The sequence below is a fragment of the Ovis aries genome, chromosome 11 (genome assembly GCF_016772045.2).
Source record: "Ovis aries strain OAR_USU_Benz2616 breed Rambouillet chromosome 11, ARS-UI_Ramb_v3.0, whole genome shotgun sequence".
Taxonomy (NCBI): Eukaryota; Metazoa; Chordata; class Mammalia; order Artiodactyla; family Bovidae; genus Ovis; species Ovis aries.
The window spans coordinates 33408320-33426084 of record NC_056064.1 but is presented as its reverse complement, the minus strand read 5'-3'; the positions used below and the strand labels follow the sequence as shown (position 1 = coordinate 33426084).

The 17765-nt window shown below is 43.8% G+C and overlaps 1 protein-coding gene across 6 annotated transcripts in view; it reads left to right on the top strand.

Moving 5' to 3' along the window:
* SPECC1 (sperm antigen with calponin homology and coiled-coil domains 1) overlaps positions 1-17765 on the top strand; it is a 203412-nt gene that overhangs the window by 63704 nt on the left and 121943 nt on the right. For all 6 annotated transcript variants that reach the window (XM_042256705.2, XM_042256704.2, XM_042256703.2 and 3 more), the window contains one exon: positions 38-176. In XM_042256705.2, the coding sequence (XP_042112639.1) occupies positions 38-176 (139 nt within the window). The remainder of the gene's footprint in view (positions 1-37; positions 177-17765) is intronic.

The window sequence follows — 17765 nt, the reverse complement described above, 5'->3', positions numbered from 1 at the left end:
ACGCATCTCTTCACCCTCTCTCCCCTACCTCTCTCAGCTCAAGCGGGCCAGCAGCGAGGACACCCTCAACAAGCCCGGGGCGGCCGCTGCTTCCGGGGCAGCAGCTCGGCTGAAAAAGACGTCCACGTCCGGGGCCATCTCCGAACTCACCGAGAGCCGCCTGAGGGGCCCCTCAGGTAGGCGGGAGTGGGGGCAAGGAGAGACTCAGGCGGTGGGGGCGGGCAGGTGGGAGGGTCTCAGGGAGGTGGGGGTAGGTGGGCGGGGTCCGGGGAGGGGCGCGGCACGTGGGGGGAGCCCAGGGCGGAGGAGCCCTGGAGGCCCTTGTCCATTTGAAAGCGTCTCAGGGCTCAGGTCTGTCAGGACCACTTTGAGTCAGGAGCTTTTAGGCGACAACATTCCACAATGGGGGGTTTCCTATGTCTCAGGGAGAGAGACACAAGGGGACAGGGAGGCGGTGGGGAGCCCTGTGTGTCCCTCCGCCCCTCTGCTTGTCCGTCACTTTGCACGTGTGGCCTTCATGGGGATTCAGGCAGAGTGGTACAGGCCGTGGGGCTGTCTTGGGGTCTTGGTGCGGCGGTGTAGAGGAGTGCGTGGGCCCGCAGGTCCCTGGCGGAGCTGCCCAGCCTGTGTCCTGAGTCCTGTGGAGACCAGGAAGATCTGGAGGCTGCTTACAGTCGCTCAGACGCCGGTGGCCGCTGAAAGCCGTGGGCATTCTCTGTGTTAGCAGTTTCTTGAGAAACAGAAAAGGTTTTTTTTTTTAATCCATTATTCAGAGCACTGGAAACTTAAAACATCAAAGAATATATTTCATTTTCTTTTGCAGCATGTAGATAAGAAAACTGAGCTTTCCGTGGTCCAACTCACAATGCAGGCCCATAAATAATAGTAATGTATTGCTCAGTCATCCAAGATAGGAACAGCTGAAATGTACCTTTATGGTAGGGGTTTAATGGTAGCCTGCTTATGACTTTTTTACTTTTACGTAAAATATTACTTAGCTTTCCAAAGTATATTTTAATTTACTCAGTTTTTAAAAAGTTGAATCTGTAAAGAATATATGTGACTTTTTTTATGATGTGGGAATGGCCTCATGTTTCTCTACGACCATTTTACTTTTTGAAAGACTGGTTTCATACTTAATATACACACATTTGGTTTTTCTAAATAATTCTATTTATTGATGCTCGGGCTTTATCCCACTTGCGGTGAGCAGGGGCGACTCTAGTTGCTGTGCTCAGGCTTCTCGCTGCAGTGGCTTCCCTTGTTGCAGAGCACAGGCTCTAGCATGGGCTTCAGCAGTTGTGGCTCCCGAGCTCTAGAGCGCAGGGTCAGCGGTTGCAGCTCCCGGCTCTAGAGCGCAGGGTCGACAGTTGCGGCTCCCGGGCTCTAGAGCGCAGGGTCAGTAGTTGTGGCTCCCGGGCTTAGTTGCTCCGTGGCATGTGGGATCCTCCCATACCAGGGCTGGAAGCTGTGTCCCCTGCATTGGCATGTGGATTCTTTACCACTGAACCACCAGGGAAGCCCTCACACATTTTGTTTTTAAAATACAGCATATGAAAGTACAATATATTTTTTATCAAGCCAGCCTAAGACTGTTTTTACAAGTTAATAAAGAACCACTAAAAAACTAACCGACTGACCTCACTCTCAAAATATTGATGTAAAAACGTGAGGTGAAAATTTTAGCAAGTAGAATTCAACAAATTAACAGCAGTAGTGCATATCATAACCAAGTGGATTTATGGCATCCAAGATTGGCTTACCAGGAAATTCAGGAATATAATCCATCAAACAATATTGATAGGCTAAATAAGAAAAACCATGAGGTCCTCATACTCTTTGATTTCACTTTCACTTCTTTCTGATTAAAAAACAAAAACAAAACTCTGGGTAGACTACAAGTGTATGGGTACTTCTTTAGTGATATGAAATGTATGTATCTCCAGTCGAAACTAGCATTATGCTGTATGGTGAAATCTTAGAAGTATTTCCATTAAAATCAAGAATGACTTAAGGTTGACCATCACCAATTTTTTCTTCAAGTATTAAGCTAGGCAGTGAGACATGAGAGCCATAGGAGGGTGTTCATGTTAGAATATAATGGTGATTTTATGCAGACAATAACATTGTATGCTTAGAATTTCCTGAAAGTTGTATCATTAGAAAAACCTTATCATGTCCTAAAAATGTGTTAGATATGATAAGAGTTCAGTGTGTGGCTGATTATACAATGTGAAATACCAATAGCTTTCTCATCAATAACTAGTTAGGAAAGATAATAACATAAGAAATAATCCCATTTATAAAGGAATGAAAAAGGTAAATAAGCTTAAATTGGCACTTCCCAGGTAGCGCAGTGGGTAAAGAATCCACCTCCAGTGTAGGAGACGCAGGTTTGATCCCTGGGTAGGGAAGATCCCCTGGAGAAGGGAATGGCAGCCCACTCTAGTATTATTGCCTTGAGAGTTCTGTGGACAGAAGAGCCACAGTCCATGGGGTTGCAAAGAGTTGGACAGAACTGAGCATGCATGCACACAAACAATATGACAAGGGTGTATATTTTAAAAAATCTTAAAACTTTTTAAAGGACATAAATGAAGGTATGCATAAGTAGAAGGGTATATACCTGGTTCTTGAATAAGACTAAATATAACAAAGATTAAATTTAGTAGATATGTTAAATAAAACAAATGTCTGAAGTATCCTATGAATTTGTCTTCATCTCAGTGATAGTATCAGTGGTAATTCAAGAGCAGAAACACTGATAAAATGATACCAATTTATATGAAACAGCAGTTCTCAACCTCAGGTGATTTTGCCCTTTACCCCAACCCAGGGAACCACTGGCAGTCTGCAGAGAGGTTTGGTTGGCATCACTGTGGGTGATACTGCCATCTAGTGGGCAGAGGTCAGCGGTGCTGCTGAACTTCCTGCAAGGCACAGGATAGCCCCTCACAGAAAGGAAGGGTCCTGCCAGAATTGTCAGTAGTGCGCTGTTGGTAAACCCTAATCTAGAAGAATAAATACTCTCAGATAACCAGGAAGTTTCTGAAACATCAGCGATCCGGGAGGACTATTCAGTGGAGCAGACAGTCCACAGGATTGGAGGATTCCGTGTAGGATTACAGTAGTATTTTCTATCAAGTTGGATAATTCACTCACAAGTAATGACTAATTGAGTCTTTAGGAACAAATAAAGCTGGATCCCTACCTCATGCCTTTCATCAGAATAAATTCAAAGTGGGTTAAAATTTAAACCTTAAAAAGTGAAACCATGAACGTGCAGAGAAAACATCAGAGAATCAACTTGTGGTCTCGGCCTTGGAAAGAACAAGCAGAGAAGTCATAGTCAAGCACAAAAGTCAACTGGTGAAAAAAATCGCATAAATGTTAAACACTGCTTTGTAAATAAGGGGAAATTATTTGCAAGACATATAACAAAGGGGGCTTATTTACAATGAGTTGGTATAAATCAATAAGAAAAATAGTACAGAAGAAAAATGAGTAGTTCATATAAAAAGGAAATACAGATAGCCACTAGAAAGATGTTGGGACTTCCCTGGTGGTCTAACGGTTAAGAATCTGCCTGCCAATATAGGGGCACAGATTCAGTCCCTGGTCCTGGAGGATCCCACATGCTGCAGGGCAACTAAGTCTGTGCACCATGACTGCTGAGTCCGTTAGCCCTAGAGCTTGTGCTCCACAAGACAACAGCATCAATGAAGACCCAGCATAGCCGACAGAAAAAAGATACTAAGTCTCACTTAGAGGAAAAAGATATAACTCAGAGCAATAATTATGATTAGTGATTTCCCCTAACAGATTAGTAAAAATTAAAACGATTGAGGAACTTTCTTGGTGGTCCAGTTAGGACTTTGTGCTTCCACAGCAGGGGACACAGGTTCAACCCCTGGCCAGGGAAATAAGATTCCACATGCTATGCAGCACAGCCAAAATAAATTTTAAAAAAGAACTACAAAATGATTGATAATTTTTTTATTTCATTAAGGGTGAGGGGAGCCACACCACATACTGCTGATGACAGGGACAATCTGGCAAAATCTATCTACATTTGTAACATGTATGATCTTTCACCAAGGATTTCTACCACTTAGCATTTAGCATTATGCTGGACTGTGAAGAAAGCTGAGCACCGAAGAATTGATGCTTTGAACTGCGGTGTTGGAGAAGACTCTTGAGAGTCCCTTGGACTGCAAGGAGATCCAACCAGTCCATTCTAAAGGAGATCAGTCTTGGGTGTTCTTTGGAAGGACTCATGCTAAAGCTGAAACTCCAGTACTTTGGCCACCTCACTCAAAGAGTTGACTAATTGGAAAGGACTGTGATGCTGGGAGGGATTGGGGGCAGGAGGAGAAGGGAACGACAGAGGATGAGATGTCTGGATGGCATCACCGACTCGAGGGACATGAGTTTGGGTGAACTCTGGGAATTGGTAATGGACAGGGAGGCCTGGCGTGCTGTGATTCATGGGGTCGCAAAGAGTCGGACATGACTGAGCGACTGAACTGAACTGATATACTTGAAAAAGAATGCCTATATACATGAACAAGATGTTTGGTTGTGACATTATTGTAACAGTAAAACACTGGAAATACCCAAGTGTGTATCAGTCCAGGGCTGGTTGCATAATGAGATTTTGGTATAGCAGAATAGTGTGCAGCCATGAAAATGGACACAGTAGATTTGTATGTACTGACAGGGAAAGATTATTACTAAGTGGGGAAAATAAGATGGTGTGTAGAGTCTGACCTCATGTGTTTTGATTTTTAAATACATGATTTAATTTTTGAAATCATAACTGTTTTCCTGGAAGGATATAAGGATGTTACTTTGAGGAGAGTATTGAAAGTGGTGGGGGAAGGAGACCTACCATATTAGATCTATCTATACTGTTTCAAAATGTTAAAAACACATACACACATTGCTTTAAAAATTAAAAACAGAATCAGTTCAGTTCAGTTGCTAAGTCGTGTCTGACTCTTCGCGACCCCATGGACTGCAGCATACCAGGCCTGCCTGTCCATCACCAACTCCCGGAGTTTATCCAAACTCATGTCCATTGAGTCGATGATGCCATCCAACCATCTCATCCTCTGTCATCTCCTTCTCCTCCTGCCCTCGGTCTTTCCCAGCATCAGGGTCTTTTCCAGTGAGTCAGTTCTTTGCATCAGGTGGCCAAAGTATTGGAGTTTCAGCCTCAACATCAGTCCTTCCAATGAACACTCAGGACTGATTTCCTTTAGGATGAACTGGTTGGATCTCCATGGAGTCCAGGGGACTCTGAAAAGTTTTCTCCAACACTACAGTTCAAAAGCATCAATTCTTTGGTGCTAAGCTTTCTTTATAGTCCAACTCTCACATCCATACATGACTACTGGAAAAGCCATAGCCTGGACAAGACGGACTGTAACGTAAATTTTATTTTGCTTTAGTCCAATCCTTCCTCTTCTACTTGCCTTTTAGTGTGTGTCTTAACCATTTGTTTGTCAGTAATTTAACTGCTTAATCATAGCACATGTTCCCTTTATTCAGGATTCTAGAGGAAGACTTCATAAAACCAGTTTTACTGGTTTCCTCACTCCATGGGCTTTAGTTTTCTTATTCTCACATTGAGGAAATACATACAGATCTTCAGCTCAGTGATGTCATAGCAAAGGTCTGTGAATGCTTCATAAACTGTGATGGGCTATTTGGAACGTATTCCAACAGTTATCATTCAAATTCCTGAATGTAATGAGATTTGATTGTAATGAAGTTACATCCTTTGACTTAATCAAGTTAGATTAAAAAATTGCACTTGTCTGTGGAGCTTTTGGGTTTTAAGTGCGGGTAGTCCTTAATGTTTTCATATCAGCTTTTGTACAGCTGGCGCTTTTGTACATGGTCACATATCCCCAGTCTGCCCCATTCCTGTGAATTCAGACCCATGCATCAGCTGACAAACCAGCCACTAGGAGCACTGGCCGGCAGGTCACCCATCAGCAGGTCTGTCTCTGCTGCAGGTGCCAGCACCCCTGCCATTGTGCAGTTGTGTTAGGTGGTTCTGTGAGTGTCAGCTCACACTTTGTCTTTATTTTCTGTGCACGAAAACCAGGGGAATGAGAGCTCTGGCACTAGTAATAAGTGTGGGTTTTAATATCTCAGTACCATTGAGAGGTACCAAGGAGGTGACTCACTGTTAGAAAGGGCACCCCCAGCAGGAGCTCACTGGAGTCGCCACCACTCTCTATAGATTCAGCTGTAAAGACAAAAATGAGACTAAAGAAAAGAAGGAAAATACTAGCAGTACGTGATTGATTTCCTCCTAAAGGAAAGATGTAATTATAAATTATATGTAAACACTTAGGGGACAGAATTCTTTTTATGGCCCTCAACATTTGGCTTTGGGACATGTTTTCGGTAATGGCGTGGGATGGTATAATCTGTTTTTTTCCCAGTATATTAATTTTGGAAGGGATCCTGTCATGAAACAATTATACAGTTATACAGTGTTGTGGTTTTAAACTCATAGCAGTTAAACCTGTGATCAGCCTGTATTGTACCCTTTGCTGGGAATTAATCTGTCCTTGGGGAGGAGCCCTCAAACCTAGCACAGAAGGAAATGCTCACTCTTCAGGTAGTACTGATCATATGATGGCAACTGCTGCTAATGTGCTGTCTAACCTGGGTGCTGGGGGAGCTTGGTAAAGGGGCTGGATTGTCTCTGGGTTCTGATGTCCAGGCCCGAGCATCCCCAGGGCCCTGTCACCATCGCAGTACCCAGAGCAACCACTGAAAGGCAGGGAGGGGTGTGGACGGGGCAGGGGTTCCGGCCCTACCTGGTACCCTCCCCCACCCCACCCCGCACCAGGTTTTGGCCTCGCTCAACCTCACCACAGCCTCCAGGAGAAGGCAGTGTTTCGCCCAGATCACAACACTTCAGGGAGGTCACACGAGTGTTACTTTGTCTTCTCCATGCCCGCCCATTTCTACACTGAACACTTGCTCCTCCCAACTGATTTCGAATCAGTATTATAACATCTCTGTGGCAGAGCCCAGCCCAGACACCTGCTTCTTCCTTTTCTCCCTCCAGTGTCTGTGATGCAGATCTGGTCTTAACTGATGGGCATGGGCTTAGAGAATGGGATGGCCCCTGGTGGTAGATGGCTGTCCTCCCTGATACCCCCTAACTGCACATCCCAGGGCCCCAAGAGATGCTAAGCCTTTTAGGTACCCCCTTTCCAAAACTGCAAGGGGCCCCAACACTAGATGGCAGCCTCGTCCACGCACTGACTCATGTTCTGGGAGCCCCCACTCTGACTAGAGGTCCTTTTGACTTTCATGCAATTAGATCAACAAACATTTTTGAGTGCCTACTGTGTGTCTGACACTATTTTAGGCAACAGGGCAACCTCAGGGGGCAGGACAGAGATCCCCCATCCGTGGAGCTCCATGAACAAACATGGACGAGAACAGTGCAGGCACATGGCTGCAGCCGAAGTGGGAGGGGTGCAGGGCAGACAGCTGGGGTTGGGGGCTGAGGGAAGGAGGAGTGACTCACCCAACCTCATTTTATTTACTTTTTATTTTTAACTTATTTTTATATTGCAGTATAGCCAGTTAACGGTAGCTATACTGGTGGCTCAGACAGTAAAGAATCTGCCTGCAATGCGGGAGGCCTGGGTTTGATCCCTAGACTGGGAAGATCCGCTGGAGGAGGGAATGGCTAGCCACTCCAGTATTCTTGCCTGGAGAATTCCATGGACACAGCAGCCTGGTGGGCTACAGTCCATGGGATTGCAAAAGAGTTGGATACCACTGCTACTAGTCAATTAACGATGTTGTGTTAGTTTCAGATGGGCAGCAAAGGGACTCAGTCATACATATACCTGTATCCACTCTCCCCCAGACTCCCCTCCCATCCAGGCTGCCACAGAACATTGAGCAGAGTTCCCTGTGCTATACATTTTAAATATAGCAGTGTGTACATATCAATCCCAGACTCCCTAACTATCCCTTCCCCCCACCCTGGCAACCATAAGTTCGTTCTCTAAGTCTGTGAGTCTGTTTCTGTTTTGTATCATGCGTTAAGATTCTACATGTAAGGGATGTCGTACGATATTTCTCCTTCTCTGTCTGACTTATTTCACTCAGTATGACACTAAGTCCATCCATGTCTCTGCAAATGGCATTATTTCATTCTTTTAAATGTCTGAGTAGTATTCTATTGTATATGTGTACCACTTCTTCTTTATCCATTCTTCTGGACTTGACCTCATTTTAGAAGGAGCGTTTTGGCTGGCTGTGCAGACTGGACTAGTGGATGGAAGGGAGACCCAATCACAGGCTATGGCCAGGCCCTAGGAGAGAGCCTTTTCAAGGCTGAATAATATTCCCTTGTATGTAAACCACATTTTCTTTACCCCTCCATCACTGACTGACCAGGGAATAGCTTTAACTTCTGCAGTGTCCAGGGTGACGCCACTGTGAGGAGGTTTTAAACTTGGTACTGCTATTATAAAGTCTTGGATTCTTTGAGGGTACCTGTACTTCCCAGAGGTACATGGTCATCAGGGTTTGGTGGCTTTCAGGGTTCCTCTCTGGGAACCTGTGGTTCAGAGGAGGGCACTCTCCCTACTTGTCCCTCCAGAAATACTGACTTTTTTGCAAAGTCTTTCTGTCCAGAAATGTGGCTGCCTCTCTGAGCCTTCCTTTTTGTCTTTATAGTCCACACATTTCTTCTCCTTTTTCTTCTGTTTGTTGAGTTTTCTTCTGTTTGATGAGTTTCTTCTGTTGTTGAATTTATACTTTTATTACTTTTGTGGGTGGGATTGCTTTTTGTTCTTTTTTAATGCACTTCATGAACGTGCATGTCATCCTCCACACTAATCTTCTCTGTGTCCTTACAATTTTAGGATGTGTTGCTGAGGTGAACATTCACTGTATTTTTTTAAATTAGATATATTTTAAACTATCTAACTTGTAACTGACTCCTTCCCTCACTGGTACTGATGGTTTTCAGTTGATTCTCCCATGATCTCCAAGTGGACGATTCTATCAGCTGCAGATAACAAAGCCCTTTGTCTCCTTCATCCCTGTGGCTGTGTCTTTTCTTTCTCATTCCTGCTGTGTCATGTGTGTGACACTCGGGTTGTGTTAAATGCTAGTGATGTGCTTGTTCTCATTTTACTGTGATTACTTTTGATCTTTCCCCATTAAAGCAGATGCAGAAAGTTGGCTTGAGATATTGATTTGCAGGTTCAGTTCTTCCTTTCCTCTTTTGCTTAAGAGTTTCTAGATTGGGTGGTAGATTTATTAAATGCCCTCAAGGCATTCTGTTATGACTTTAATTATTGGTTTTCTCTTTACCCTGAAGCCTCCTTCAGGGAATTCAAATATGTGTATATTCTGTCTCCTGAGTATATCTTCCCCATCACATATTAATATTTTCTTTAATCCTTTTGATTACTTTAATGCATCCTCTGATTTTTTTAAAGTTTATCATCTAATGTGCTTTGCTTTGTTTCTTTACTTCAGCTATTGTGTGTTTAATCTTTTGTCTGATTTATCTGATCTCAAATTGTTTCTTCTTCATAACCTCTTGCTGTAGCTTCACAGCTGTAAAAGCTGTTTGAATTTCAATGAGAATATACATTAGAGATTCTCTAAAATTTCCTATTTCTTCCAGTAACTGTTTCATAGGTACTTATTTATCTGGATTTCTCAGTTGGTTCCTTTCTTATGAATGGCCAAGACTTTCCAGATAGAATCTAGTGATTTTCTAGAATCATCCATCTTCGTAGAGGGAAGTCTGTTGTATGATGTTCTGGGGGCTGTGTCCACACAGGTGACTTTCTCTCACGCTGAGACTCAGGGTAAACTTCTGAACAGTGACTCAATTTTCTCCCATTGGTGTCTTTATTCATTGGGGGATCAGACCCTTCCCATTGGAGAAGGTTCGCCAGTTTCCTCAACCTGTAAGATGAGGTTGACCACACCCATCTCAGGAAGTGGTGAGAAGGAAGTACAGTGGCCTCTGTGAGGAAGCAAGAGTGGAGCCTAACATGGAACTGTCTTTATGAAATGTGCTTATTTCCTCGAAAACCGCCCTGCGCGACAGGACCTCAGAGTCAGGAATTATGGCGATTAGATAAACCCACCTGCCATGGGCTCTGTCTGGCACATTTTGCCCAGGAGCTCCCAGCTCTGCATTAGGATGTGCTTTTTTTTTTCCTTCCAGAGCTCACCTCTCCCTTGCACTTAGTCAACAATTCCTTTTTCAGTCAAAATTAAAGTTATTCTTTTTGGTTCGAAGCAGTAAAATTCAGGTCAGGTTTTGACTGAATATATGAAAGAATGGGCTTCCCAGGTGGCACTAGTGGTAAGAACCTGCCTGCCAATGCAGGTAGATGTAAGAGACACAGGTTCAATCCCTGGGTCAGGAAGATTCCCCTGGAGGAATGCACGGCAACCCACTCCAGTATTCTTGCCTGGAGAATCCCATGGATAGAGGAACCTGGTGGGCTGCAGGCCATGGGGTCACAGAGAGGACATGACTGAAGTGACTTAGCACACACACTCATGAAAGAATGTTCCAGCAGCCACAGCACATCGGAAGCGCTCAGCCCTAGGAAATGAAGAACTCCTGGTTATTGGAGTGAAGGTTTCATTCCACGCTAACTCCTTGATGGGGATGTTGGACAGTGATTGAATCAGATCCTTACTGACCTCCTTCCTGACTTCAGGAGGTTGCTGTTAAGCTCAAAGACCTCCTTCTGCATATCCTCTCTTGTCCCCTCCCACGTAGGAGACACTATTCCAGGCCCTCAGGCCAAACCTGCGTTTCCACCCCAAAGTGAACCTGCCTTCTGGAAACGCTACCCCAACAGCTGACACTGTATCCGTTCGTTCCTTCACCAAGTATTTGTGCCTACTGAGTCCCAGGCATCTTTCCAGGTGCCAGGGAGGCAGCCATGAGCAACACACAGAAAGCCCCAGCTCTTGCCAACTTCTTGATTTGGGTTGGGCTGCAAAGGGTTCCCTCATTATTTATAGCAATTTTGAACATTTTTTAAAATTGAGGTTTCTTGGGCTCCAGTATCACTGTGGATGGCGACTACTGCCATGAAATTAAAGACACTTGCTCCTTTGAAAAGAAAGCTACAACAGACCTTTTTAGGCAGTGCATTAAAAAGCAGAGACATCATTTTGCCAACAAAGGTCAGTATAGTCAAAGCTATGGTTTTTCCAGTAGTCATATACAGATGTGAGAGTTGGACCATAAAGAAGGCTGAGTGCCGAAGAATTGATGCTTTGAAATTGTGGTGCTGGAGAAGACTCTTGAGAGTCCCTTGGACTGCAGGGAGATCAAACCAGTCAATCCTAAAGGAAATCAACCCTGAATATTCATTGGAAGGACGGATGCTGAAGCTGAAGCTCCAATATTTTGGCCACCTGATGCAAAGAGCTGACTCATTGGAAAAGACCCTGATACTGGGAAAGATGGAGGGCAGGAGGAGAAGAGGGCAACAGAGGATGAAATGGTTGGATGAGATCATCAACTCAATGGACATGAATTTGAGGAAACTCTGGGAGGTGGAGAAAGACAGAGAAGCCTGACATGCTGCCGTCCATGGGATTGCAAAGAGTTGGACGTGACTGAGTGACTGAACAATACCTCCTGACTTAACAAGTCACTTTCATCCAGTCTTTTCAGACCATTCAGAGTGGGTTTTGAGGAAGCAGTGTCTCTCTCTCTTTTTGCACTCCTGTTTCATTGGTTTACAGAATAATTAAGTAATGTAAATAAGATCATTGGTATGACTAGCATGAACAGGGTTGAAACAATCCACCTACTCTCAGTATTCGGACGGCCTAGGTAGAGGGGCCGAAGGCATGCTTGTTCTGGGAGGAGCCTCCCAGCTGCCAGTGCCCAGGACACTGGTCAGTGCGCCCTGTTCAGTTGGGCACCTCAGTGATCTTGGCAGGTTGGCTGTGGGTCAGTGCTGGAGGAGGGTGGATGGGAGGGCAGGTTTTGCAGCAGCAGGGCCCTTGTCCTGAGCTGCAGCTTTGGCTGGCCCAGCCCCATGCTCAGACACCTCAGACAAGATCTCCGCCTCAGCTGCATAAGGGACTGGGGCAGAGCTCCTGCCTGGACTCAGCACAGTCCCGCTGTAGCCACGTCCCAGTCCTTTTCTTGCCTTGACTCCAGTCCTGGGCTACAGCGGGGCTGGTTCTCCAAACACACTCAGGACTTTGCCACAATCAGGCCTTTGTTTGTCCTGATGAGCCAGACCTGGCCCTGCCTCTGGGCCTGCTCCTCCAGGACGCTCATCCATGCCTGGAGCCCATACCCTCCCTGCTGCCCTCCTCCTGCCACACTGGATGTTGACAGCAGTTCTGATCACCAGGAACAGACCAGCTCGTAAGCATCACCTCCTCCAGGAAGCCTTTCTGGATCCCTCAGTGGGCTGTGCTTTTTTCCCTTTTGAGGACACGCTGCTTGTGTCCTTCTGTCCAGCCCTCCTGAGTCCTGCCCGGTGCTGCTGCTCTGTCCTTCCTCCTCATTCTCTTCTGCTCCCAGGACCATGTGTCAGACCTGCTGGCAGCACACTCAGGAAGAAGGCCATCCTGCTCGGGGGTGAGGCCTCTCTCTTCCCTTTTATATCATCTTCTTCAAAGCGTGTATCTTTCTAGCCTTGATTCTTGGTAGTGAGGTACCCCTGGACTTTAGTCATGCTAATTGATTCACAGTGAGGACGGGGCTCTTTTCAGTTCAGAAATAATTCATAGAGCCCTGAAGGCTCATCTATATCTCCCTTGACTTAAAAACCCAGCTTTATGGAAGTGTAATTTACATATTCTCAAATTCACCCATTTAAAATGTGCAGGCTGATGATTTTTACGCAATTTTCCGAGTTACAGCCATCCACCACGACTGGGCTTTAGAACGTTCCTGTCACACCAGAAAGATGCTCGCGTCGTTTCCAGTCAATTCCTGTTTCACTCCAGCTGCAGGCAACTGCTTTCTGTCCCTATAGATCCACCCTCAACTTCATGTGCTGCCTTTTGGAGCATTCTTCAGACCAACACATGTGCTGTTTGCCTGATTCAATTACTACACTTCATTTGTCACCCTCTCTTCAACTCTCCCTATGTTTAAGTTTCTCTTCGTTTCTCTTTGTATGGACCTTGTTGGCCTTTGACTTATTAGGAAATCTGAGAGTCCCCTTTTCCTTTAGAAAATGGAAAACTTGGAGTGTCATGTAAAAGACATGTATTGGATAGTATTGACTGAGTAAAGCCCCTTAGGCCCTCATTCCTGGGACTTCCAGAAACCATTGAGGGGAAGTTTGAAGTGGGGTGACGTCAAGTTATAGTAATAAGTGAGCTGTGATACCCTGTGATCTACCTAGTCTTCCTCACCTTTCTTCTTTCAAACATCAGCAACCACTGATCTTTTTACTGTCTTCATAGTTTTGCCTTCTCCAGAATGTCATTTGGGGTTTCCCAGGTGACTCAGTGGCAAAGAATACGCCTGCCAATGCAGGAGATGCAGGAGACTTCGGTTTGATCCTGGAGATGGGTATGGCAACCCATGCCAGTATCCTCACCTGGAGACTCCCGTGGGCTGAGGAACCTGGTGGGCTACAATCTATGGGGTCTAAAAGAGTCTGACATGACACAGAGACTCAGCATGCACACAGAATGTCATATGATTGGAATCATACAGGATGTAACCTTTTCAGACTGTCTTCTTAGACTTTGCAATCTACCTTTAAGGTTCCTCCATGTCCTTCTATGGTTTGAAGACTTGTTTCTTTTTAACTCTGAATAATAATATGTATGTACCACAGTTTGTGTATCCATTTGTCTATTCACCACCTTGCATTTGGATAAATATCAAGGAGCGTGATGGATATTATGTGGTGTGGATTTGTTTACTTTTGTAACAAACTGCCAGATTGTCTTCCCAAGGGGCTGCACCATTTTGTATCCTCACAAACAATGAATGAGAGTTCTTTTGCTCTTTATCATTGCCAGCATTTGCTGTTGTCGGTGTTTGGAATTTTCGCCATTCTAATACATGTGTTGTGGTATGGATCAAGATTTTTTAAAATCTTGGTACAAGCAGAAGTTTGAAGTTTGATTAGGTATTTGCTAAGAGATTATTGTCAGTTTTTTTCAGTTGGGATAATGGAACTGTAGTTTTATTTTGTTTTTCTAAAGCATCCTTATCTTTGGAACACAAATTGAAACATTTGCCAGTGAAATAGGATGTCTGGGATTGCTTCACATTACTTGGGAATAGGGGGGAAAATGGATGATGGTATTTGAAACAAGGTTGACTATGAATTGATGTGTTGAGACTGGGTTGATAGAGGATCATTATAACATTGCTTTCTATTTTTTGTATATGTTAGAATTTTTAATAATAAATATTTAAAATTAAAGTAGCTCATGTTATTAAAAAACGGTGGGCTCTTTGTTGTTTAGTAAGAATTTCAGCCTGTCTTCTGGCACCACCTTCAGAGTAAGCTCAGTCCTTAATGGCATCATGGAGAAGGAAGGGATAAATGTTCAACAATTTTACATGTACTGGGTTAATATTTAAAGGATCCTCCTAGAAACTAAAGAATCTTCTGGTAATATACACAATTTTACCTGACATTATTTAGAGAATATATGTGATTTTTTTCAAAGTGAATTTTTTAAATTACAAAAGCAAAAGCAGTACAATGTGCACAGCCAAATAAAAAACGTATGGAGAAGCAAAAATAATAATAATAAAAAAGAACATAAAGGACATAGAATCTCACCCACTGCTTTCAAAGAGAGCCACTCATTCTTCATGAGGTATAACTTTCCATCTGTGTGTTTGTGTCCAGATGTTTTTTGTTTGTTTATAAACAAAAAATAAGATTTATGTCCTTGATATATATACCATTCTGCTTTCTAGGGTTGCATGTCTGACACATTGCTCAGGGGCTGCATAGGCACCATTGTATGGTTGTGTCATCATTTATTTAACCATCATTTATTAGCCCTAGTATAGGACTTCCTTGGTGTCTCAGACGATAAAGAATCTGCCCGCAATGCAGGAGACCTGGGTTCTGATCTCTGGGTCGGGAAGACCAGACTGAGCGACTTTTCTCTTTCCCTGTTAAACACTGACGGTTTTTCCCAACTTTTTGCTGTTACAAACAGAAGGGGTCCTTATATTCAATGAAGATTCCTAAAAGCCTTCCCCACCCCCACCCCCAGTCTTCCTTAAATAACCATTTCAAATAGAGATAAAATAGAAAATACATAATTCCAGGGGTTTTTTTGGAGACAATTCAGGAAATTTTAATATGGACTGTGTTGTTTATTTGGGATCAAACCAGAGTTGGCAGGCAGATTCTTTACCACTGAGCCACCAGGGAAACCCATGGACTGTATACTATACACTATTTTGAAAGTACTATTTTTCATAGGTTTGATCGTGGTATGGTAGGAGAGTTCAGGAGATTGTGCTGGAACTAGTTGGAGGGGAAATGTAACGATGTCATGTTGTCTGCAATATACTTCAAGTGAGACAATGAAGAAGAAAACAGGGATCAAGATAGAGGCAAATGTGGTAAAACATTTCTAGTTTGTAAACAAGGTGATGGATATCGAAGGTGTTCACTGTAGTATTCCCTTTAGTGTTCACTGTAGTGTTCTGGCCGAACTTTTCTATGAATCTGAAAATGTTTACAGTGAAAGTTTGGACAATAAAGAAGACTTTCCCCCCTTTAATTTTATAAAATATTCATCCATGTTTCGTTCTAGAACTTTTATATTTTCATATTTTACACTTAAATTTATATTGAATTGGAATTTATTTGGGGCATAGAGAGGGAGATATGGCTGTCACTTAATTTGAAGTGCTACTTTATGTTTAATTCTTTTGGGAATTTCCATTCTGTTGTAACCACACTGTTTTTCTGATGTAAATTTATGGCATATTTTTCTTTATTTATTTTTAAAAATTATTTCTTTATTTTTGGCTGTACTGGGTCTCCGTTGCTGCAAAGACTTTCTCTAGTTGCCATGAGCAGGGGTCACCATTTGTTGCGATGCTTGGGCTTCTCTTGTTGCAGAGCACAGACTCTAGGCGAGTGGGCTTTAGTAGTGGTGGCGCATGGGCTTCATTGCTCCCTGGCATGTGGAATATTCCCTGACCAGGGATTGAACCTGTGTCCCCTGCATTGGCAAGTGGACTCTGAATCACTGGACTACCAGAGAAGCCTGCATGTTTTTATTTCTAATAAGGCAAATCTCTCCTCTTTATTCTTCCTCTTGCAAACCTTCTTAGGCTTTCTGATGCTTTATTCCTTCAGTTGAGTCTTGGAATAAACACATCAAGTTCATGATTCATTTGAATTTTGATAAAATTATATATTTTAACTATTTGGGCAGACTTGATGTCTTTATAATGTTAACTCTTTTCATTTCAGTGACATAGTATTTCCATGGAGAGCAAAGAATCCTTCAGAAGCTAAGTGACCATAACAGAACTATTTTGTTTGTTTGAGAAATTAGTGGCATATTATAGAGTAAGTAAATATGTTATTTACTTCAGTATTTATTAGATATAGATGCAAAAAGGAGTAAGACAGCATCCTTGCCACTTGTGGAGTTCACAGTGTATAAAGAATAGTTTAAGTAACGTGGTTCTGTGGGAAAACACAAGCATTTTCAAGGACAGCAATACCGAAAGGGAGTATTTGATGCTGGCTGGGGTGAGCAGGCCCTCAGGGTAAGTGATGCCTGACTGCGAATTTAGAGCAGAGAACCCGCATTTTCCAGGTAGCCAGGTTACAGCAGAGTTAAACCAGAGTGAAGAGAGCAGATAGGAAAGCATAGGGGCTGAGACAGGAGGGTGTGTGCAGGGTACCACAGCTGGCTTCATGTTGCTGGGAGGTACGGAAAGGCTGTACTATTATTTTATTTTTAATATTTATTTATTTGGCTGCCCCGGTCTTAGTTGCAGCATGAGGGATCTCTAGTTGTGGCATGTGGGATCTAGTTCCCTGGGGACTGAGCTCAGGCCCCCTGCACTGGGAACGAGGAGTCTCAGCTACTGGAGCACCGGGTAAGTCCCAAGGGATGGTGTACTTTTGAAAGTAGTTTTGAGGCCGGAGTAACACGGGGGGGAGGGTGCAAGATGATACCATGCAGGAGAACTGGGAACTTTATGCTACCAGTAGAGGAGAGCCCCAGATGGCTCGAGTGGTAAAGAAACCTCCTGCCAATGCAGGAGACGTAAGAGCGGTAGGCTTGATCCCCGGGTTGGGAAGATCCCCTGGAGAAGGAAATGGCACCCTACTCCAGTATTCTTACGTAGGAAATCCCATGGGCAGAGGAGCCTAAGCAAGCTATAGTCCATGGGGTTGAAAAAGAGTCGGACATGACTGAAGTGACTTAGCAAAGCCTATAAACTCACTCATCCATTCATTCACTGTTCTCATGATGTTGGCACTTTGCTGGAGAGACAAGTATATAAGTCCACTGAACAGTGGAAAATGTTACAAGGTCCACAAAGCCAGGAAGTATGTGTGCTGAGGGTCTGATTTACTCTTTCATGTGATAAGATGAGAGAAACCCCTCTTAAGCGCACAAATGGTATTTGGCCAGAGATCCAGGAAGTGGGAGGTCTGTGTAGTGTTGGAATGGAGGGAAAGCATTTGGGTCAGAGGGAACAGTGAGTGCCAAAGCCCTGAGGTGGGAGCACCTTGGCT